A 24785-nucleotide genomic window follows, 5' to 3' on the forward strand; every position below is an offset into this window, starting at 1 on the left:
ATGTTTCCTCTTGTGGGAGAATCTAGAACTAGGGGTCACTGTTTAAAAATAAGGGGTCGCCCATTTAAAATGGAGTTACGGTGAAATTATTTTTCCCAGGGTCATGAGTCCTTGGAACTCTCTTCTTGAATAGGCGGTGGAAGCAGAGCCTTTTAATATTTTTAAGGCAGAGGTGGATAGATTCTTGGTAAGCTAGGAGGTAAGAGGTTACCAGGGGTAGGCAGGATGCAGATTTGAGGTGACTATCAGATCAGCCATGATCTTATTAAATGGCAGAACAAGCTTGAGGGGCTGAATGGCTCCTTGTTCGTATGTAACTTCTGTGACTTGAACAGTGCAGCAGCAGCTGAAATGTGGCCTATTACTCAAACATTACACTTGTTGAAGCAATACTTTGCTTGGCTAACAGCTTAAAAACGTTAGGCCAGTGATGCTGAAAGATACTAATTTCCCAACAATATTGCTTGCCTATATTTTGACCATCAGTGGGCTGGTCGGAATGAATTTTGGTCAAATGTCCATTTTTCACCCAGCCCATTTTTCTTTTAGTTCAATGGACCATAAAATGGAAGTAAGAAGGGAGGCCCCACTCAGACCCAGCCTGGTTTTTTTTCATGGATTAGGCTAAAATTGGATCCAGTTTTGCACATTTTCCTTTTAAGCTGTTGCTCCACAACACACACTTAATTGTATGACTTTTTTTGTATTTTGCGGTGCTTTCTGTGGTGGGTTTGAAGTATTTGTTCAAGGTCATGAGATTACATGTATTGCAGAGGCTTGACTCAGGCTGACTGTTCACTGTGGCAAGGAGAGAAACTGCACTGTTCGGAGATGCTGGGCTGAATTTTACTGTCGGTGAGCAGAGGCGGGGCCCGCTCACCGATGCGCATAATGACACGGGATGACATCGGGGGGGGAACCCCCGATGTCATCCTGCCCCGTTTAAATCTTCAGGAAGGTGGGGGCATGGCAAAATCAGCTGTGGGCCCGCTTGAGGCCCCGATTGAGGCCATTGACAGGATCATTAAAACAATTAAAGGACCTGCCGTCCAACCTTAAGGTTGGCGGACAGGCCAGGAGAACCCGGCGGCAAATAGAGAAAGCATGAAACCTCATCCACCGGGGGCACTTCGCCTCAGGGAGATGTGCGCTCTTTTGTGCACGTGCACGAATGAGTGCACTCTCGCTTTTGGGGAATTCCCCCCCCTCCTCCTGCACAGGAAGTGCATAGTGCTTCCCGGCAGACGTCACGCTGGGCGGGCCTTAATTGGCTCGCCCATGTAAAATGGTGGCGGGGCCCACTTCTCCGGCAGGGATCGGCTCCCCGCCCGCCGGAGGTTGGGTCGGGCCTGCCTGCCCCAGAAGGCAGATAACTCTGCCCGCTGTCTGTCAGATGAGGCACTTAAATGTGGCCCCATTTGTCCTCCTTGAGCGGACACCAAAGATTGCACACCACTATTTCAAAGAAGAGCAGGGGTGTTTCCTGATATCTTGGCCAATTTTTATGCCTCCACCAAAAAACAGACAATCTGGTCACTTGTTTCATTTGTGGGAGCTTGCTCCATGCAAACAGGCTGCTGTGTTTCCTATATTATTACAGTAACCATTTTTATATGTGATTAAATGTAAAGTATTGCTGAAAAAAGAGAGACATGCTATCAAAGCTTTTCATTCTACACTTGTCAGGGTAGCTCACAAGAAATTACCGACTGTAACAGGGGAACAACAGTTTTATACTGCATGAGAAGAGAGTGCTGATTGGCAGGTGGGGTCTGGTGGAGGTGTTGCCATAAAAAATGCAGCATGGAACAGTTAACTGCCCAGCTTTGTTCAAATTCAACCTGGGGCAGGTCAACTCTGGTCGAGGCATTGCCCTGGGGAATGAACCAGGAATGACTGTTCTCTAAGCTTTTGTATAGTCCTTCTGTCCGCAAAGGGCAGGGCCCTGTGTGTGAATACATGTGGCTTCTAGCTTTTGTAAGTGAGCGACATTGTGTGCCTGACTGATGATAATTAATTGGATTTCGGTATAATTCTTAGCACAATCAGGATTGTTTAGCAGGTGTTGTCCAATCGTGGAATCACATCTAATGTTGGACACTGTTTTGAGTTTTGCAAGCATGGGCTGGTAGGGTCCAGTCAGTTCTTTGCCTGTTGTGAACAGCCGACACTGAAATTCATATACCACGTTGCTCATTTGTGTGATAGGCAGAACGTCTTTTTGGCTTGACGGCAGCAACCTGTTAGTGGAGAATACCACTCCTGTTGCTACTGCTTAGTAACCATGTGAAGCGGCTAGCTTCACCTGTTGCTCAAACTTTTGAGCCACCCTACCCTCCCAGGGTAATCTTGAGGTAGACTGGGCACTTTTTTCAGGATCAAAAGTGGTGGTGGCCTTGGGTCCATTCAAGAGTTTGTTCAATATACAGTGAGCTGCAATCTGATTAGGATAGCACGGATGCTCTATTTCAGCAGCAAGCTTGCATGGCAAGCAAATGGCTCGGGCCCTATTTATGAGACTGCCAATAAGGCCAATCTTATAGGGTGTGGAACTGTAGGAATCCCAACGCAAATATTGACCAGTGAAGGTAGACTTGCGGTAGACAATAGTACTCTGCGTATTGTAGCTCTTCTGTTCTCCTACAATACCCACGATACATCTCACTCAGTTGTCATTTGGTCTTGCACACCGGACCATGTGTGTAATTAAAATTGTGCCTGGGTGTTTGTGTATAGCGAATAATTTATTCTGGTTATTGAGGGCAGCTGGAAGCTGGATCTGAAGAATCTGGGAAAAGAGTATTCATGTTTTTGGCTGAGGGAATGCTGGGAGGAAGAAAAAGGATTAAGTGGACACTGACACAAGGGGAACCAAATTCCAGTTCTATATCACTTTTTTCATTTTGATTGCAGTATGGTTAATAATTGAAGTTTTGGGTGTATGGACTGAAGGGTGCAATTAAAAATGGCACATCAAAGACCAGCAGAAGAGGAAAATGGAGGAGTGCTATTGAACAATTTTGGTCAGTTGTGCACATTCTGGTTTGTAGTTTTTTTTCAATGATTTTGGTTAATGGTTGTTGGTTTGTTGCTTTTCTTGCCCGTGTACTCAAACTCTTATTTGCTTGGTGTACATTTGGTTAAAATGGAATATTTGTGACCAATCAGCGTGGATAGGTCAGCTACTCTAGCTTTTGACCTCTGTACGTTTGAGATGAAACATGAACGTTAATCATAGAATAAAAAGGAGTATTAACTGCTAGTATTGCAAGTCTGTGCCATGGGGAAAACTTTTTTGTACGTTATACACCAAAGATCGCTGAGCATGAATGTTCATGCACTTTCTGTGCAACGCCCAGATGTCACAGATTGTCTAATGTACATTTAAATGGATCCAAAAAGTAACAAGATGGTCTAGGAACACAAGGTTCTGGAGCCACAAATCTACATTCTCTCTTTAATCCACTTCGATCGGCTTCTTAACAACAGGCGTTTACTTTGCAATTAGATTGTGCACCTTTAAAGGGGCAGACATTGGAGCCAAATAATGTGTTTCACGTGTTATGATACTCCCATCCTTCCAATAATCTCCTGATACATAATTAACATAGTAAAATAAATTAAGTCATCTCTTTCGATGATCAGCGTCTAAAACTCCTGTGTTTAGGAGAGGAGTCCTTGGTTATATTATTATTTGCAGGTGGGTTTCCCACACTCCCCCTGGAGCACCCAGTTGATATTGCTCGAAGAGACCAATTGGTTGCACAACTTTTTTGTTGTTCCTCAACCTGCCTGTCCTCCTTTCCCCCAGTCTGACACACTGAGCAGCTAACTGACGATGACTGTGAATGGATTCAGCCCAGCAGAAGAACGTGAAGATGGATGTGTTCCTCCACAAAAGTTGCTCTCTGACTTTGAAGCTGCCAATTGCCAAACGTTCTGCTTGTCGACCTATTCGTATTAGGCACTGCCTTGAAGCCTCAACTGTTTAAAGGAAACTCCAATTTTACTGATGGTACCTTCATCTCCTCCAGTCTATACCTTGACCATGTAAAAAGCCTCAGCTATTGCAAACTTACTTTCATGCCTACAAACATTGTAGAATCTAACAGGGCATGGGGATTGGGCTCTGACATTTAAGTCATCAATGGAATAAATTAGCAGCAAGAATTTACTTTATAAATGTGATCAATTTTTGGAGTGATTAAGGGAATGTGTAGATGGCTTTCTATTCAAGGAAGAGTCTGTCTTAGAGACTTATTAAAATTCAGGGATATGGACATCCAACAGCATAAATAGAAAGTTGGTTCACAGACAGAAAAACAACTTTGAATAACTGGTGTTGCTTGGTCTATGAAGGATTGGAAGTGGGCACATCCAGGCCACTGCTGAGTTTATTGTCTGTTCCCAGTGTTTTCCTATGCTCAAATCCAAAGCATCTATAGCAGAATGGGTTGACAGGTGGAGGATGCAGTTTAATGTGCATCTGTGTCAGGTAATCCGTTTTGGGAGGAGCAATCAGAAATTGGAGTCTAGGCTCAATTAAAAGGTGCGCATGAATAGAAAACCAGACGTTCAAATACATAATAACCCTGATGGTTGAGTACAGGTAGAAAATGGGTGGCAGAGTTTTGGGTTTTTGAATAGCAATATGGAATTAGAGAGTTTAATGCTAGTAGCAAAAAAGTGTATTGCCTCAGTGTAGTAAAACCTCTTTCCCAATCTGTGATTTCAAGGCCTCCACCTAGCAGTGAAGAAATAGTAGGCAACTTAGGTTCCTTTCCTAGAGGCTAAATGAGTCTCATCTCCTCCCCAAGAACTGTTCTGGTGTAATCATAATTTAAAAGAATTACTAGACCCATACTACAGAGGTAAGGGTGTAATGTAACAACGCTCAGCTAAGCACTGCAAATAACATAATGTTACTCTTTCTTATAGTTTACTGGCTGTAGTATATCATAAACTGGTTAGCCATAGAGTCATAACAGCAGAGAGAAGGCAATTTGACTCATTGAGTCCATTCCGGGGATTGATGTACAAAGCCTCCAAACATCTACAGTTATGCCAAGAAACCCGCTCTAGTGGACACTCCCGTATACGCTATAAGGAAATTCAGTAAAGTATTGATCCACTGTGTAAACCTGCCAAAAGCAAAATACTGCAGAAATCTAAAATAAAAACTGAAAATCTGGAAAAGTTCAGCAGGTCATTACAGGTCATCAGAAGGGTCAATGATCTGAAACATTAACACTGTTTCTTTCAGTTGTTGCTGTCTGACCAGAAAGAAATGGAAACTTGAAGTTCTTGAGGGTTAAGTGCCCACAAGATATGGACGATGATTTAAATTGGAACTGGGACGAAACCAATTCTCCATCCCTGCTAGGACATAAAATAACACTAATTCACATAGTCAGAGGTGTTGCCTCTGATGCCTGATCAATGACTCACTCATGTGGTGGAGAGTCTTTAATAAATATTTGAATAGGGAGGAGGTCATTAGCAAGCACTGTACAGCGAGGTAGCTTTGCGATCTCTGCACTTTTAAGATTACTTTCAGCGTCAAAGATGTTACATCATTTACTTTGGAATATTTAGGCTAAGTGAATAAGATTGTGTCTCTTAACAAGGATGTGTATCATGGGGGCAAAATGCAAAATATTACAGGTGCTGGAAATCTGAAATAAAAACAAAATGCTGGAAACATTCAGTTGGTCGGGTAGTATCTGTGGAAAGAGGGTTAATTTATTGGGTCAATGATCTGAAGTGGGAGAAGTTGAAGACTTAACAATTTATAAGCAAGTACTTAGACTTAGTTCCTCTGGTCCCATGTGGGTCAAAGGGCAGCAAGACTCCACCACCGGCCCCTGTCCATTGCAATCTCTTTAGTTCCAGTCCAGATGGTGTCACGCTCTCAAAGGTCCTCCTTAAATCACTGTGCCAGGTCTTCTTCGGCCAGCCCAGTCGTCTTTTCTCATCTGATGGTGTCCACTCTACTGCCAGTCTCGCTCATCTCTCCATCATGATGTCCTGAAGGCACTCCTGATCAGTTCTCTGTAGCACTTTGGTGGTGATGTCTCCATGTGATGCCCAGGATTTTATGTAGACAATGATGGTGAAAGTTGTCCAACTTAAATGACACCTTTGCTGTTCTCTTCCATGTCTCGCTGGCATAGATTGCAGCCAGTACTACTATAGACATGTAGAGTCACAGCTCCATGGCCATGTTGATGGTGCTGGATGCCCAGACTGTATGGAGCTATTTGAGGACTGATGCTGCTTTTCCAATTCTTATGTGGACATTGATCTCTCTACATCACCTTCCCTGGAGATGTTGCTCCCTAGGTAGGGGAAGTGGTCAGTATCTTCTATGTTCTGCTGGTGGTGGGAGGACCTTGTTGCGTTCCAGCTGTCCCTGTCTTGCTCTTCTCAAGTACAGAGCCAGGGAAAGCTAGTGAGAAGTGAGGAAAGAACAGAGGTGATGGTCTGTGATAGGTTGGATGCTAGGAGCCATTAAATGGAAAAGGGATGATGGTGCAAAGCCAGAGTGGATGGCAATGGACAAGAAAAGATATGTCCAAAGGAAATGTTGGGCATTTACAGCCTTCTGGCTTCAACATTGAAGTCACAACTTTAAATCAAAAGAAAGACTTGCAACTAAATAGAGCCTTTCATGTCTCAAAGCGCTTTAAACCTAATGAAGTACATTTTGAAGGTGGCAGCCAATTTGTGCACAGCAAACTCTCTCAAAAGGCAATATAATGACTGGATAATCTATTATGGTATTGATTTGAGGGATGAATATTGGTCAGTCCCTCGGGGATAATTCCTCAGCTCTCCTTAGAAATGGTACCATGTGATTTTTTTTTTAAACAGCTGGGAAGCCAGATGTGGGCTCTGTTTAACATCTCAACTAAAAGAATGTAGCTCCCAGCAGTGCAGTACGCCAACAGTACTGTACTAGAGACGTCATATGAACCCACAACCTTCTGATTTAGAGGCAAGTGTGCTACCAGCTGAGTCAATACTGTCGCCTGATCATAATCCTCCTCCTGTTTTCTTGAGAAGCATATGCTAGTTCTGCTGGAACCATTTACACCTCCCCTGGTTTTTCTGTGTTTTTTTATTTAATAAGTTCCAGGAAGTCTGCTCTGTATAATTCATCTCAATTCATTGAGACTTGGGCGGGGTGGGCTTGCGGGTGCTCAGTTGGGAATTCAGCAGAAATTGGAAGCATTCCAAGGAGGAAGCATTGAGCAACTGGGTTGGTGTGGAATGTGTGAAGGCTCTGAGTTTGTACAACTTCAGCCATAAATCTCCATTGCCTTTGGAAAAAGTGTTGAATTCCAGCACTTGTTCTGGCAAAGCTTGAACATATAGGAGGATGAGCATTCGCATCTGAAATGATGGGTTAATGTGTAGGATAGAACCCTTTATCCCAGCTGGACAAAGGAAAAAGAGTCCTTTTTGGAGTGTGAACAGTCTGATATGCTAATTACCATTGGAGAGGTAGATAATGGTTAAAAAGCAAAGAAACACAAAGTGCTCAATAGCTTAACTCAGTCAGGCTGTGTGTAAGGGGATGGGGATTTGTGGGAAAGCATTAGGAAGGCAAAAAGTGAGGGTTAATGGCACGGATGAAAGGGGTCGTAGTTTTAATGTGGATATAAGCTGCAGAGGAAAATGGGGAGATATCAGGGACTTGGCAGTACTGCCAGAGATCTTGCGTGGATGCTGGTAAGGCCAAGTTCCGACTTGGCTGCGATGCCTAATAACCCTCTGACAATCACTGTTTGGATTTGCTTGACAAATGAACCGTGTATTGCTGGCACTTGGGGGAGGAGGGATGTTGCTGGTTGCTGTGGAACTTCAACTCCACAAGAGTCGCGACCTTCAAGGGAGGTGAAATAAAAGGGGAAAATAAGTCTCATTGCTAGTTCCAATGGCGGCTGGTTTGGCATTGGCAAGTCATTATGTATAAATAATATATTTAAATCAAACTGTGAAATTAAATATAATTATTCGAACAAGGCTTGAATGCAGATTGTACAGATTACTAAATTCATATGGCCATACTATATTGACATAAGCTGGCTAACCTACATTATTTCTATTTTCAGTTAACTGGGTGACTTCTTTTCTCTTCGAGTGGCTGGAAATAGGGAATGGGGGTCCCTCGGGATTCTGTTCTGCTGACTGGTTTATAATCAGTGATTTGGGATTAGGCCTAGAAGAAGTGGTAAAACTCGGCACCAAAGTGGAACCTATACAAGGTGTTTGGAAAGACAAGGGAAACTTGCAATGAAAGATTGGGCTAAGAAGTGGCTAAATGAATTCACTGGCTGGAATTCTCCCATCCCCCGCCTGTGGCAGGTTCCCTGACGGGCAGGGGCAGAGAATCCAGTGGCTGGCAAAAAGTCGTAAACCCGCCGTCATAAAAAGTCACAATTCTCCCACTGGTGTGTTCGTGGTAGGTTGGTTATCCCGCCAACTAGTGGCGCAAACGCCATTTGCATTCAGTTAGCATGTCATGAATGCTCATTAAAACAGCTACTTGCCGGAATCTTGCCACACCTTCCAATCTTCCGTCACGCAAGCGGGAAATTATGTCAGCTTCAAACCTGTTTGAAAAGGGGTGGCGTGTGCAAGTCTGACCTCAGTTCACTGGTAACTTCGACGTGAGTGGGACATATCTGCCATGGTGCTGCGCTGGGCTCGATGTGATGAACACCACTCTGCTGGCTGCACTGCTCCTTCTCTTTGGTGTTCCTCGGGACAATGAAAGCACTGTGCTGTGGTACTCATTCAGGCCTCCACTTTCAGAGACTAGCACTTCAACCAGGGGTGGGCTGTGAGGTGTGGGTTGGGTTGACGTACACAATGGGGGCAACGAGGAGGGAAGGCGGTGGAATGCTAGTGAGGGGGAAGGACGAACACGGTGGGGACCATCTTGGGGTTGCCCTCTAACCTCTTGTTGCCATAGGAGTGAGCAGGAATCTGCTTAGAAAGGAGGAATACCTCCTTGCGATGAAAGCCACTTAAAGTCAATGGCTTCATTAGCACTGTTAAAGGGCTACACGGAACTCAATGGCTACACATCAGTCACTGCATCTGAAGAGTAAGACATTGGAATGTGGAATTTGGGAATGCAGGCAATAGTGAGGGAGACACAGCTGTATCATATATGGCATTCCATCAATGAAGGCCTGTCACGTGTTCACTCGATGTGACACTCCTATTGGGCCAAAGGGCATCCACTCATTGACCATGAGCAACTGGTCTTTAATACGCCACATCAGAGATTGGAGTACAGAGGCTAGGTTGGGTCACCCATCTTGCTTAAACTTTAGCATCCCACGCAGGGCTCAAGATGTTATATCTGTGATACCATCTTGGTCACCTCGATGTGTGTCTAGTGTCTCGGGGACAAGGTGGCATCAGCCTCTTTGCAAGCAGGGCAGGAAAAATTATCGACCCTTACAGTCTCCAAATGTGTTATCTTCTGAGCTTTGTTTTCTTGACCTTTGAAACATTGAAGACATTAATGTTTCTTTTCAGAGAGAAGGAAAAAAGCAGATATGGATCCAGGGCTCAATGCTGCCTTTGTCAGGATCCTAATGCAATGAAGGAGGAAGAGATAACTCCACGCGCAGCTCCAACAGGAGGGACATGGTCAGGCAGAGCCACAGCATGAACAAGGAGGGTCAGGAGAAGAGACCTAGACAACGGGGGCAACTTACCAGATCTAGGGTTTATTGTCCAAGTGTCTCCTATTTACAAATGAGTGAGAGGCAAAGCTGTGCACGTCCGCGCATGTCCCCGATCTGGGATATCATGTATGCCACATTCTTCACGGAGACCTGATGCCATGTAGAGTTGGAGAGTATCCCCGTGCCAGTGGCTGCACCCAATTTCTTGGCCTCTGGGTCTTTCCAAGGATCAACAGGTGACCTGTGCGGTAGCTCTCAATCTGCAACACATTGGTGGCTACAGGAGGTCACAGATGCCCTTTACAGGAAGGCCCATCGTTGTTAGGTTTGCTGTGGATGAAGATAGCCAGGCTGCGAGATTCACTGGCCTCACCACCATCTTAGACTTCCCAGGGTGCAATAGACTCATCCATGTGGCGACATGGGTTCCATGGCAGCAGGCCCTAATGTTTATAAACCACAAGGGCTATCATTCCATCAACAAGCAACTGGTGTGTGTGATCACCAGAAGCACATACTGCATGTTTGTGCACAGTACCCTGGGAGTTGCCGTGACTCCTATATCCTGGGTCACTCCCAGGTGCCTGAGATTTTCGAGGGGCCAATACGTCTGCAGGGATGGCTGCTCGGGTATAAGCAGTACCCACTGAAACGTTGGCTGATGACACCGGTGCGTTGCCCTGAGTCATTTCGAGGAGAGGTACAATGCTGCTCACAGCTCTACGTGCACCCTTATAGAGCAGACCATAGGGCTCCTGAAGATATGTTTTCAGATGCTTGGACCGCTCAGGTGGCTCACTCCAATACACTCTCAACAGGGTTTCCTGCATCATGGCAGTGTGGTGCACCCTTCACAATCTGGCCATGCAAAGAGGTGACCCCATGCCAGAGGATGACCTGGAGGAGGATGAGAGCTCATCGGAGGATGAAGATCCAGAGGCCCAGGAACCACAGGAGGGTGCTGAGGGTCAGTGAGTGCGATCACACCATGGAGGAAGGAAGACATGGGAGGTACGGCGATGATACATTAATCACTGACAGGTCCCAGCAAGAGTAAAGTTAAGTGAGGGAACGTGGCCACATCTCTCCTCGCCCTCGATGCCATTTTCTTTGATCTCGGGGGATGTCCACCCACTTGCATCCCACAATCATACTTGCCCCATGAATTGCCAGACCATGGTCTTTGCTTTGGGTCTGTGGGGCCCTGTGAGTGAGCTCACTCTGGGAACTTAGGAACAAGAGTGAAGTGAGAGAAGACTTGAAGCCTTCGCCGCCATCTAATGATGCAAAGACTGCTGCGACTGAGATGTGGACATGTCTAGGGATCTCCTCCTCCTGGGCATGTCTTTTCTTCCGCCACTACCACTGAGGAGACACAAATGCTGCTAGATTATCAATGCTGATGAACTGCGCTCACTCAGTGGTGTTCTTTGAGGAAGAAGGGTTAGAAATCTTACATCACACATTTCCAATAAAGATTTAAACACATCTCCCCGACATCACACAAGAGTGCGGATACTCGTTCAACTGAGGTTAACATCACAGGAATGTCAGTCTTAGTGTGGGACATTATCACTGAGTGGGAGGAAGGCTAAACCTCAAAATAAGAGGATTCCAAAGTACAAAATCACACAAAACACCTTCAGTTGACAGGAACATTCATATAACCATGAAATGTATTAACAAAAGTGCAATTTATTTACATATCCAGCACACCTGTCAACCAAAAGTGACACCAATTTTTCTTAACTTTCCTAACTGTAGCGCTATGCTTGGGTGCAGCCCTGACACCTACAGCAGAGGTAGAGGCGGCCTGCTGACTGCTATGTCCTGATGTCTGTGATGACCTTGTCAGGATGTCCTCTGGTGGCCTGTGGGCCCCGGCCTGCTGATGGTCACCTGCTCAGGGGGCCCTCAGAAGCACCCTCGGCAGCCTGAGAAGCTGGAGTGGATGGGGGGTCACAGGCAGAGGGGGCTGTGAGCGGCTGCACACTCTTGGAGTGTCCTGAGAGGAGGCCCCCAAGGTGTCTGGCTGATGCGCATCCTCCCTCTGGGTGCCTGAGGGACCCCCTGGCACCTGGAGGGAGGTCAAGGTGCCTTGTTCCCATGTCACTTACATCCTGATGGTGCCCACCAGGATGTGTGGCCATGGAGTGCAGGGCCGAGCGCAGATCTGGCAAGACCCGCTGGACCACGGTGTCCATGGTGGTCGCCAGCCTGCCCATGGTGACCTTGACGCGCTTGCATGTTGGAGCCACAGCGTCAGATACAATGCGGACGGACTCCTCCATCGTTCACTCTAGTCTGCCGAGTGACTGTCGAATCTCTGCCTGATGTTCCGCCGCCTGTCGTTGTATCTCCAGCATTGATTTGGTGGCTGCTTCCACAGGCTCATCACCTGACTCGGACTGAGCTGGTGGCTGGACTCCAGCGATCCTCTGAGTACCAGAGACCTGGGCTGTTCCTGCCTCTGTCGGCTGCGGGGACGTGTCAGTGAGGTATTCCCCAGAAAGTGAGCCCGAGCCTAATCTACAGCTGTGGCCCACCCGAAATGTGTCTCTCTGAGCTGGTGGAGGGTGCGTGAGTGCTGTGATGGTTCTTCCAGAGCTTCCTCCTCTGGTGAAGTCTCGCAGTGATGCTGGAATGGCTTTGGGGCCTCGAGGTGCTTGAGCCTAGAAAATAGAAAAGGGAGTTTCAGTCAATAAGCATGAGCTAGATAAGACTGCATGTGACTCACTGTGAATGTCAGGATTTAATGGAGAGATGGAGCTGTGATCCGTACTGGGTTGGTGGGAGAGGCCGATCTCCCCTTCCCCACAGGAGCAATCCCTGTCCCCCCCTGCCCAGCCAGCTCAGCTGCAGCCTCCTCAAACTCAGAGGGCAGTGATGTCAGCCGTCCCTCCCCCCTGGTCTGTGCTCGCTTACACACACTGTGCACCAGCTTGGCCTGTATGAAGAAGGAAAGGCGTTTGATGAGAGAGGATGGAGCAGAGGTTGGGTGTGAGATGTTCCCTGTGTTTGATGAGAAGGGACAGGGTGTGAGCAACACGGCCTGATGGGATGGTGGTGATCTGAAAGTCTCGGTGAGAGAACGAGTGTTGATGTGTCTCCGCTAATGGTTGTGAGAGACCCCTGAAGAGAGCAGCCATTTGGGTGCATGATGTTATGATGATAGTTTGATATTGGAGAGAGTTGAATGATGACTTACCCTGGTGGAGCGGATGAGATCATTCATCCTCTTCCTGCACTGGGTGGCACTTTGGGTGCGGGTGCCAGCAGCGCTGACCTGCTCTGGGACGGCCTGCCTGGCTGGAGAGGTGAGGCTGCTGTGCATCCTGCAGCCATTCCTGGGCTAGAGCACTTGCCCGTGCGCCTGCATCCCTCTGATCAAGGCCTGGAGGGCCTGGTGTGTGAGGCAGGGTGCTGCCACCTTCAGGCTCTCGGCCTACTTGCTCTAGCTGCTGAACATCCCTGATGGGCTGGAGAGAGTGAGATTATGTGTTGGACTGGCCTTTATATATGGTGCCCGGACCTGCGAACCCACCAGCTGACATCCGCCAAACGAATCAACTCCTGACCCGCCAGGTGATTCGGACCGATACGCGCCTTTGCCTAATTAATGAGGCTCCAAGCGCAGAATTGGGTGCGAGTTCCTGCCACTCAGGTTGGCAGGTTGGGCACTGCCAAAACCGCCTGCCATGGCACTTAGTCACATTTATATAAAATTCCGCCCAATATCTGAGCGTGAGGTGATTCATATTTTTAAAAAGTAACAGCACTAATTATACTCTGAAATGCTTAAAATGATGGTCGAGCAGAGAGACTGGGGGTGACAGATCACGAGAACATTAAAGACAGCACCTTGGGTCGATAAAGTTGTTAACTAATCCAGTTGCATATGGTGTAGAATCCATGGATATTGGATTAAAAGTAAGGGATTTGCAACAAGCGACAGGAGAAGCCTCGTAAGTGTGAGAAACTAAGCCAATGTTGGAGATTAGATTAGATGGGTGGATGAAGAAGCAAGGGTTGAAGGGAATTGGGTGGGTAAATATAATGGGAGCTATTTGTTCACGGGAAGGGTAAACAATGACACAAACTGGTGGGGCTGAATGGCCTATTTCTGTATTGATATGTGTACTTTTATGACAACACCTTTGAATGGAGACTGAAGTTAGTTGTATTTAGTTTTTTTGGCAGTTGGATTTGTGGCCAGCTATTGTTAAGTTTGCTTTCTGCACTATCTTCTGCTCTTAAAATTAGCAAGACGACGACTGGCACTTGTATAGTGCTTTTCACAAACACAGACGTTACAAAGAACTTTACAGTCGATGGAGAGCTTTATTTGAAGCGTGGTCACTGATGTTATGTAGGATTAAGACTCTGCTCCTTTTGCAACCGGAAGGATTGTGTTATTCAAAAAAGTTACAATCATAGGCTGGTGGACAGAAGGAGGCCATTCAGCCCATTAGTGTCCATTGCTGGCCCTCGGCAAGAACAACTCACCTAGTCCCACTCCTCTACCTTTCCTCTGTGACCCTGAAATGTTTTTCTCTTCAGGTAATTCTCTTTTGAAAGTCTTGATTTGAATCTTCCTCCAGCACACACTCAAAATAAGTTCGGGCCAAGGTGTCTAAGCTTTTACCTTCAATTAGTTTATTGCTTTTGTTAAACGGATTTGACTCACTGATTTTTATTTTAAAAAAGGAAACTTGATCTGTCGTGTTGCTTATACTTGTGGCAATTAATTGCTCGAGAAGAATGTTGAGCTTTGTCTACATGGCTTCTCATGGGGCAGTCATATGATACAAGTGACAAACTGCAGTATGTTGCTCTGCCTTCCATAGTGCCCTGTGTTTACTCATATCCGGGATTCTCCAGATTTTGGTGCCCATGGCTAAGAAGGCCTTGAGTATTTCCGGCATATTTTGGTTCACACGGATGGCAGGCTGTCTTTGTGGATTTGGTTGTTTTAGACACAAAACAAATGGCGGGGGGTTGTGGGTGGGGTGGAGGTGGGCGGGGGGATAAACTTATTCTGGAGAGTTCTTGTATTTTTGAAGCCATGTAGCTGGTGGCACTGATGATGCCGTCTCTCTTTGCTATCGATCAATTTCACTCCTCAAGAAAACCTGTGAATACACTTGATTTGTATTGGACTCAACACACACTTCCCAAGGTTGGAGTTATCTGCCAATTGCTGTTCTCTCCACCCTTGGTCCACTGTTTAGATACTGGAGATGCCTCGGTGTAAGTATCAGTGGGGAAAAATCCAGTTGAATGCATTTTGAAGGGGTGGTTGGGATGGGCAGATAGGAAGAGAGAGAGCATAGCACCTAATTCTGGCTCAGAGTCTCTTTAAAACCATGTTCTTCTTCATTGCAGGTCAGCATTAAGCTTTCACTATGTCTGATGGAGACTATGATTACCTCATCAAATTTCTAGCACTCGGTGATTCGGGAGTAGGAAAAACCAGCTTCCTCTATCAATACACAGATGCCAAATTCAACTCCAAGTTCATCACAACAGTTGGCATAGACTTCAGAGAAAAAAGAGTGGTAAGTAAATCAGAAGCAGCAGACTGATGGTTCTACCAACACTGCTTTTGCTTGATATTTGTAGCTGCCATAAGAACAACCCCTTTAGCTGCCTCCAGGGGATGTGGACCTTTTGTGAGCTTTGATTATTTATTTTGTCTTGGGACCCCTTTTATTACATTTTGTGCCTGTATCTGTAATTCAGACTTTATGTCCCTGTTCAGTACACAATGATTATTCCTTTAATTATCCTCTGACTCCAAACTAGATTTTTTTTTTAAAGAACACGCACTACTATGATGCTATGTGATATCTCCTTAAGTACTGGTTTCTTGCTTTTCTCCCTGAAGGGAGTGACACGTTGCTGGCTCCGATACCTTACTTGAGTGGCCATTTACACATGAGCCTCTGCATTGAGTGTTTGCTCATTTCTGGCTTGGCAACAGGGGCATTACATTAGAACGCAAGTTCTGCTCTCAGCTGACATGTCCTCAGCCCTGTACTGGAAATGTAACTGGTAGACGTGCCTCTCCCTCGATCAGAGGATCCGCTGTATCTGCTGAGGTCTGCATCAGTTAGTGCCATTTTCTTTTGTGGGTTCTGTCCACAAGTCAAACTCTGATCAGATTGTTGATGTTTCCACAGCATAGCTTCTGTCGACATTGCTTAATCTGAGTGTGGAAGTTCTTCACTACTGCGTCTGTAAAAATAAATCTTCACATTCACCTATTCCGACCCATTTCTCACTTCAGTGTCCGCTCTATAACATGAGATTTCCGCAATGATTTTTAAGCTTGATTTTAATTTTTACGCCTCTTCAAGACGAGACTTGAATCTGTGAACATTTTCAATTCCATCCTCTGCTTTTAATTTCCTCTAAATTGCAAGTCTTTAACGACCTTGGCAAAGCTTTTCAACTTTTATTGCCAGTGCTTGCTCTTTTATTAAATTCCACTAATACTAATTGTCAGATTCAAGTCAACAAATCAGATAATTTGTGGATTGAGAAAGTAACCATGGATTGATTTTTTTTTAACGCACGCACACATGCACGCACACGCACACGCACACATGCACGCACACACACACGCACACATGCACGCACACACACACACACGCAGACCACGGGGGGACCACCCAGCCGGTTGTCCGGAGTATAGCGGTACTGTGCGAAGGTTAGCTTTGGAGCCAAACGTTACAAGCCCTTATAAGCATTGCATGCCTAGAGTTGCACCCCTAGTTAAGGCCCACTATCTGCATATAATTAACTACCTGACATTCCTACCTGACCTTACCTCCCGTATGACTCCGGTACCACACTGTAGTTGGCTCAGTGCCTTAAGAAACGGCGTGGTTATAAAAACAATTGTCACAGCCAAAGACCACTCGCCACCACCTCCTGTATCCAGGGGTGAGGAATGAATGTGGCTTTATTTAGTGCCAGCCTTGCCTCTGAGAAGAAATTTAAAAACAACAAGGCTGAATGCTAAGAACGCTTCCTTGCTGACTGGGGAAAGGAAACTTGTCTGTCAGCTAGATATTCAACGACTATGGTGCTGCGGCCAATTGAATTCAGCTCCCAGCACCCTCAGCTGACCTCAGCGAGCTCCGCTTGGATCAGGCCTTGAACTGGAGATCGTCCTGGTTTATGTGGGCTCATTTGCTCTTGGATAAACTTGATTCAATACCCACTTGTCTCACTTTATTACTTCGGATGCCTGTTCCTCCTCTTATCTGGGTCTTTCACATCTTGCCCTTTTCCACAAGTAGAAAGCTGAGCCTCAAAGCTCTGAGGTTTCAGTACATAACTTGCAGGGGCGCTTGGTAAGGATAGGGACGATGAGAGGGAATGCACTGCAAGAAACACTGGCTGCGATGTTTTGAATTAAGAGCTTGTGGAGGCTGGTGAGGGGTGGCAGAGAGGAGGCTGGTGAGAACATTTGAGATGCAAATCATCAACAGGATAGCACAGGGTCAGGGTGTTGAGGCAGATGGAGGGAAGAGGGATGTAGGCAGCCATGTTCTGGTGGTGGGAAAATGCATTGTTATTGACTGGCCTGAATATAAAGCTCAGGTGCCAAGGTGGCATTCCAATTGGGCTGTGCCAGAGGTCCACAGTATCCATAAACTGATATAAACTTCCCTGCATAGCATTTGGAGCATTGATATCACTGCACTGTGTGGCATGCAAGAGATCCTGACCAAGCAATACTGCTTTCATCTTTGTAATCATCTTTGTAATTAGAACATTTGTCTTGAATATTGTGCACACATCTACTGATTTTGCCACCCTGGGCCATGTGCCAATCTCCATTGGGCACTGAGCTGAAGAGGAACTAGCACAAGTTGCCAAGACTTAGAATAAAGTGAGCCCCCTACTGCTGGTTTAACAAGGTTTCAAGTTCAGATCGGTAATTGATAGTAAAGAATTGCGCTTTCGATTGACTGCTGCTGTTAAATGTAAAGTTCCTGTTAATCTCTGTCTCCTGTATTAAGATTGTCCAGGCAGCAGCCCTTCAGAAACTCATTCATCAAACTTATTTGATTCTTTCTAGGTTGTCAGGCAGAGTTGGAGAAACACAAATCGCAAGGCTGCGATTTCACGGGCCACTCTCCCAAGCTGCTTAACGTGTTCTTAAATTATGATGTACAGCTGAGAATTAATTTTCTGTAAGAGGTTTCAGATCTCGGCTGTGCTCTGGAGTTGATTCTTATTTTCTCCCTCTAAACAATTTTATGTGACTCATTTTACATTGTTCAAAATGATGTTGCAAACACCAATTTTCTAATGAACGGGAAATTGATTTGTTTCATCTTCAAGCTGCATGATCTACATTTTTATTTTTAGGCTGCTGGAGGCGGACATGGTAACGTGGTATTTTGCTTCAGTCACCTCCAACTTAAAGGCAGGAAAGGTTGAAAAACATTCCCACTCTCCATTATCCAGTGTCACCTTCTAGAAGTCTGTCAGGAGGGGAGAATGGAGATTGGATATAGGCCCTGTGATCAACTAGCTCTCCAGTTTCTGTTCAAATGTCCTGTCTTATTGAAATACGCTATATAAATGCAAGTCTTTTTTTTTCCCCACTCGATCTAAGTCTTAATCTAGACAGTGGAGGGTTGTTAAACACGGGATTATTGTATACCTAACCCTTCAATTTACCTGCTGCGATGGAGTCGTAAAGGACAGGGAAAAATCCTGTACTAAGTAGTGTCACTGCTGACTTCTTTCTTAATTTCAATGCAGTGGTAGTAATTGCTAAGGCACTTTGATTTGTGTAGATCTGTAAGTTTAAAATATAATCCTATTGTACGGTATGGAAGCCTCCTGTGTAAGCTGTTGGGTGTAAACTTAAGTGTCGTGCGTGTGCACTGTGGTTTTTGAGGGCTGTTTTCCCTGTTACATTTAAACTGGCTTTTGTGGGATGATTGTCAGCTGGTGCTGAAGAGTGCCCAGTGGCAAGAACACCATTTGACCCCTTAACAGTCTACCTTACTCTCCTGTGGGTGGTTTATTGTCAGATTGGTTTATCTTGGCTGTTAAAACTTGTTTTAAGGTCCTTTTTTTTTTAAAACTGAGAGAATAGTGTTTATGATAAATTCATATTGAGTCGCTAAGGCTGAAGTAGTCAGTGATTGGTCTTAAATACAAGTACATCGAATGTAAGTTTGCTTATGAGCGGTCACATTTTAAAATCAAGGTGTTGTTTGACCAGGGGCCACAGTCAGTCAGCGATCACAGAACCGATGGGAACATGTCTTGGTGCGAGTTAGGACATGGGCAGCAGAGTTTTTGATGACCTCAGGTTTACAGAGTACATTGTGATACTCAAGTCTAGAGGTAACAAAGGCATGAATGAGGGTTTCAGCAGCAGATCAGCTGAGACAGGTGAAGTTGGACAGTGTTACGCAGTTGGAAATAGGTGATCTTAGTGATGGGTCAAATATATGATTAGAAGCTCATCTTGATGTCAAATATGGAAGTTATTGTGCATTCTTCGGTAGTGACCTCTACTGAGTAGCACATGGCGGGGTGGAGGTGGGCAAGAGATTTCCTAGTTACCTTGAGGCAACAGTATAGTCGTGGGAGTCATATTTAACACTTCTTTGAATTATCCAATAATTTAAATGAAGCAATATAAGTAAATTTAGGGCTGAAGAGAATTTTCATTGTCAGATAATTCAAACCTTAAATTGAGAGTGTAATTTCCAGTAGCCTATGTTTCACTTTTTTAAAAACAAAATTTAATTTGTTACCAGCTTCAAAATATTTATTGCACTCAGTCTGAGTCCCTGATATGCTTCTAATCTTAAAAACTATCGGTTTACCTTAAGCCAAGACTTTCCAAACTGTGGGTCACGATGGGGTCACGAGATGGGATTTTGGGGCTACAAGCTCTGGGTAGCATTCCATCTTGGATTAAGCACTAACAGCTACAAGACCCCTTGAAATCCTCAAGTTTTTTTCCCACTGATAGTCATGACCTAACTAACTGACCTTTGAGGCCTGGTCCTGCTCCAAAAAAGCCAGTGACCCTCCACTCTCGCAACTCTAACCTCCCCCCCGCCCCCCACCTCCTGGCTCACCGGGTCAGGGCAACTTTCAAGCCTCAAAATGAGGTCACAGTGAGGGAGAAAGTTCGGGAAGCACTGCCTTAAGCCTAGCGAGGTAAAAGGTCAGGTGAGATGGGAGTTGAGGAAGTTGTACAGAGAGAAGCAGCAAAAAAAATTCTGACTGGGTCCTAGGGTCACCCAGTCACTTGAGTCTCCCAAAGTTGAGGATCTGGTTTAACAGCCAGGATTCAGCTCAAGGCAACCCAAATGCAAAGCAAGATTATGGGATTTTTCATTTCATTTTCCATTTCACTTTCTTTAAATGCTTCTGTTTGTGAAAATAAATTCACAGTCGAAGTTGGTCAAGTTGGGTAATGGTCTGCTCCCTTTCCAGTTGGTGAGGGAAGCCTGAAGGGTGCAGCAATGGCAGGGGTGTGGGGGCATAAAACATAAGAAATAGGAGCAGGAGTAGGCCATTCGACCCCTCGAGTCTACTCCATTCAATACAAACATGGTTGATTTGATTGTGACCTTAACTCCACTTTCCTGCATGACCCTTAACTCCCTTAAAATTCTGTCGAACTCAGCCTTGACTATATCCAATGACCCAGCCTCCACTGCCCACTGTTGAAGAGAATTCCAAACGCCAATGATGCTCTGAGAGAAGATATTTCTATGGGAGATCTTATTTTGAAACTATGCCCCCGCCCCCAATTCTAGATTCCCTCATGAGGGGAAAGATCCTCTCAGTATCAACCCTGTCAAGCCCCCACAGAATGTTATGTTTCAATAAGATCGCCTCTTATTTTTCTAAACTCGCTTGAGTATAGGCTCAACCTTCCCTCATCCCAGGAATCAGCCCAGTGAACCTTCTCTGAACTGCAAGTATGTCCATCTATAAGTAAGGAGACCAAAGCTAAAGACAGTACTCTAGGTGTAGTCTCAGTTGTAGTAAGACTTCGCTACTTTTATACTCCATCCCCCTGCTTGCAATAAAGATTAACATTAGGGGAGGCGGTGGCATAGTAGTACTGTCACTGGCCAGTATTCCAGAGACCCAGGGTCATGCTCTGGGGGCACGGGTTCAAATCCCACCATGGCAGATGATGAAATTTGAATTCAATAAAAACCTGAAATTAAAAGTCTGATGATGACCATTGTCGATTGTTGTAAAAACCCATCTGGTTCACTAACGTCCTTTAGGGAAGGAAATCTGCCATCCTCACCTGGTCTGGCCTACATGTGACTCCAGACCCACAGCAATGCAGTTAACTCTTAAATGCTCTCTGAACAAGGGCAATTAGGATCGGCAATAAATGCTGGCCTAGCCAGCGACGCCCACATCCCGTGAACGAATAATTTTAAAAATTCTATTTGGCTTCCTAATTGCTTGCTGTACCTGTATACACAGGGTGATTTGTGATGGGAGGTCATGTAATTAAATCTTCACCCCACCAGAAATAACAACCCTGTTGGGGTCTCAGCATTATTATTGCGCATCCCAGTTCCTCTGCGAGGATGGTGGAATTTTGTGTGTCCATGTGTTGCTGCTTCTTGTTTTTAATCATGCCTTAATGGTTAAAAGGTGGGTGGGGGAGGGGAGGAAAGCTCTGCACATCCAAATACCATGTATTTCACAAATGGGTTAACCTGCAATTTATTGACCATTACGCTGGAATTCTGCAATGAGATGTTTGCACTGGCCCAGAGCAAAACGTGCTTCAAACCCAAGGGTAGCATGAAAGTGAATATGCCTGAAGCCCCTGTTCCCTGGAACTATTGTGGTAAATCTCTTTTGCACCCTCTCCAATTCCTGCACATTCATTAAAGTGTGGTATCCAGAATTGGACACGATTCCAGTTGAGGTATAACTTGTTCAAATGCAAATACAACCAGTTTTCCACAGAAATTTATAAAAAGCCTTAGTCTTGTAGAGCACTTATGCTAGAGATGTCCTAAAATATTTCACACCTAGTTAATTATCTTTTTGAGGCCAAATCAGTGTTTCATAAAGGTTCATCATTACTCCTTTGCTTTTGTATTCTATGTCTCTAGTTGAAAAGCCCAGGGCCTTTTTAATCACCTCCTTAACCTGCCCTGCCACCTTCAACAGTATGTGTACATATACACCCAGGTCCCTGTGCTCCTGCTCCCTTTCGAATTGTACCCTTTTATTTTCTAGTGCCTTTCCTTGTTCTTCCTACGAAGATGTATCATTTCACAAACATTTATTAGAATTCTTTGGGGATGTAACGAGGAGCTGGGTGGACAAAAGTAGATGCGGTGTACTTGGATTTCCAAAAGGCATTGGATAAAGTGCCTCATTAAAGGTTACTGCACAAGGTGAGAGCTTGTGCTGTTGGGGGTGATATAGTAGCATGGATAGGGGATTGACTATCCAACAGAAAACAGGATAAATGTATCATTTTCAAGTTGGCAAGCTATAACTAGTTGAATGCCACAGGAATCAGTGCTGAGGCCTCAAGTATTTACAATCCATTTTAATGACTTGGATGAAGAGACTGTCTTTTGTAGCCACATTTGCTGACAATACAAAGATAGGTAGGAAAGCAAGTTGGGAGGAGGACACAGTCTGCAAAGGAATATAGATTGGTTAAGTAAGTGGGCAGAAATTTGGCAGTGGGGAAATGTGAGGTTATCCACCTGGGCAGGAAGAATAGAAAAGCAAAATATTACTTAAATGGAGAGAAACTACAGAACACTACAGCAGAGAGGCATCTGAGTGTCCTCATACATGAAACCCAAAATGTTAACATGCAGGTATGGCAAGTAATGAAGGCAAGTAAAATGTTTGCCTTTATTGCACAGAGGATAGACTATAAAAAGTCGTCAAGTCTTGCTGCAGCTGTATAGGATGTTGGTGAGACCCCACCTGGAGTACTGCATACAGTTTTGCTCACCTTACCATATACTTTCATTAGAGGCAGTTCAGAGAATCAATTGCTGGGACAAAGGGATTGTCTTATGAGGGAAGGTTGAGCTGGTATGAGAGGTGATATTGAAATCTATAAGATTCTGAGGGGGCCTGACAGGGCAGATGCTGAGAGGATGTTACCCCTGGAACTCGAGGAGGGTCGGGGAAGGGTAGTTTCAGAATTAGGGGTTGCCCATTTAGGACTAGGATGAGGGGGGATTACTTCTGAGGGTTGTGCATCTTTGGAATTTTCTACCCCAGATAGCAGTTGCTCTCAAATGCAGCAAGACCTGGACAACATTCAGGCTTGGGCTGACAAGTGGCAAGTAACATCTGCGCCACACAAGTGCCAGGTAATGACCATTTCCAACAAGAGAGAATCCAATCATCACCCCTTGACATTCAATGGCATTACCATCGCTGCATCCCCCACTATCAACACCCAGAGGGTTGCCATTGACCAGAAATCGAACTGGACTAGCCATCCAAATACTGTGGCTACAAGAGCAGGTCAGAGGCTGGGAATTCTGTGGTGAGTAACTTGCCTCCTGGCTCCCCAATGCCTGTCCACCATCTACATTGCACAAATCAGGAGTGTGATGGAACACTGTCCAATTGCCTGGATGAGTGCAGCTCCAACAACGTTCAAGAAGCTCAACACTGTCCAGAACAAAACTCGCTTGATTAGCACCCCATCGACCACCTTCAACATCCACTCCCTCCACCACCGATGCACAGTGGCAACCATGTGTACCATCCCTAAGGTGCACTGCAGCAACTCACCAAGGCTTCTTCAACAGCACCTTCCAAACCTGCAGGTTGCCACTTAGAAGGACGGTGGCAGCAGAAACATGGGAACGCCACCACCTACAAGTTTCCCTCCAAGCCACTCACCATCCTGACCTGGCACTATATCCCCCGTTCCTTCAATGTCATTGGGTCAAAATCCTGAAACTCCCTCCCTAACAGCACTGTGGGTGGACATACACCATATGGACTGCAGCAGTTCAAGAAGGTGGCTCACCAGCACCTTCTCAAGGGCAATTAATGCAATAAATGCTGGCCTAGCCAGCGATTCAGATATCCCGTGAAAGAATTTTTTTTTTAAAGTTGAGGCTTGGTCATTGATTGTATAGACACATTCTTGCCTGTTGTTCATAACTCTTGACTCCCCTGTAGTTCAGGAAAGCGGAGTTGAGGCCAAGGCAAAGATCAGATCAGCCATGAACTTATTGAATGGTGGAGCAAGTTCGAGAGGATGTTGGCCTACTCCTCCAATTTCTTATCTTCTCTGCATTAAATTTCATGTTTTCCACCAGCCTGTCTATGTCCTCTTGAGGTCTGTCCCTATCCTCCTCACGGTTCACTATACATCCAAGTCTGTCATTTTCAAATTTTAAAACTGTGCCTGTACACCTTAGTCCAGATAATACATAACAAGAAAAGCAGTAATCCTGGGACAAATTCCTGAGGAACCCCACTGTACGCCTTCCTCCTGTCCAATAAACAATAGTTCATCAGTTTCCTGTCACTCGGACAGTTTGTTATCCATGTTATCACTTTCTCTTTTATTCCATGGGTTTCAACTTTGCTGGCAAGCCTATTATAGGTCACTTTATCGAACACCTTTTGGAAGTTGATACACACTCCATCAACTGCACTGACTTCATCAATCCTCTGTTACCTCATCAAAAAAACAGTAGTATGTGTAGATTCTAGGTACGCGTGTGTAAAATAACAATTGGGAATTACTTTAAATTATTTCTTCTCATATAAAATGAAACTAATCTACTTTAATGACTGTATAATTTTAAAAAAACTTGAGATCCACATCTCAACACAGAGCCACATGGACGGCAATGGTTCCAGAAGGCAGCTCACTCCACCTTGTCGAGCAGTTAGGGATGGGCAATTGCAACAGTCACACCCCATGAACAAATATTTTTTTTAAAAATCCAAAAGTTATGTTATGATTGTTATTCTCTGTTGCTGTGCATTGTTTATCTTGACTTGTGTTGTCCGAAACTCTGTGCCCATATCCTAGCTCTCACT

General features: G+C 45.1%; 1 protein-coding gene across 6 annotated transcripts in view; it reads left to right on the plus strand.

The window, feature by feature from the left end:
* The window catches only part of rab27a (RAB27A, member RAS oncogene family), a 121568-nt gene that overhangs the window by 53865 nt on the left and 42918 nt on the right, over positions 1–24785 (plus strand). For 5 of the 6 annotated variants that reach the window (XM_078530356.1, XM_078530353.1, XM_078530354.1 and 2 more), the window contains one exon: positions 15093–15265. In XM_078530356.1, the coding sequence (XP_078386482.1) occupies positions 15113–15265 (153 nt within the window). In that variant the 5' untranslated portion in view covers positions 15093–15112. Of the gene's footprint in view, positions 1–8125; positions 8156–15092; positions 15266–24785 lie in introns of those variants that run through there. The other variant, XM_078530359.1, reaches the window with a different exon arrangement.

The sequence above is a fragment of the Cetorhinus maximus genome, chromosome 26, assembly GCF_964194155.1.
Source record: "Cetorhinus maximus chromosome 26, sCetMax3.hap1.1, whole genome shotgun sequence".
Classification (NCBI taxonomy): Eukaryota; Metazoa; Chordata; class Chondrichthyes; order Lamniformes; family Cetorhinidae; genus Cetorhinus; species Cetorhinus maximus.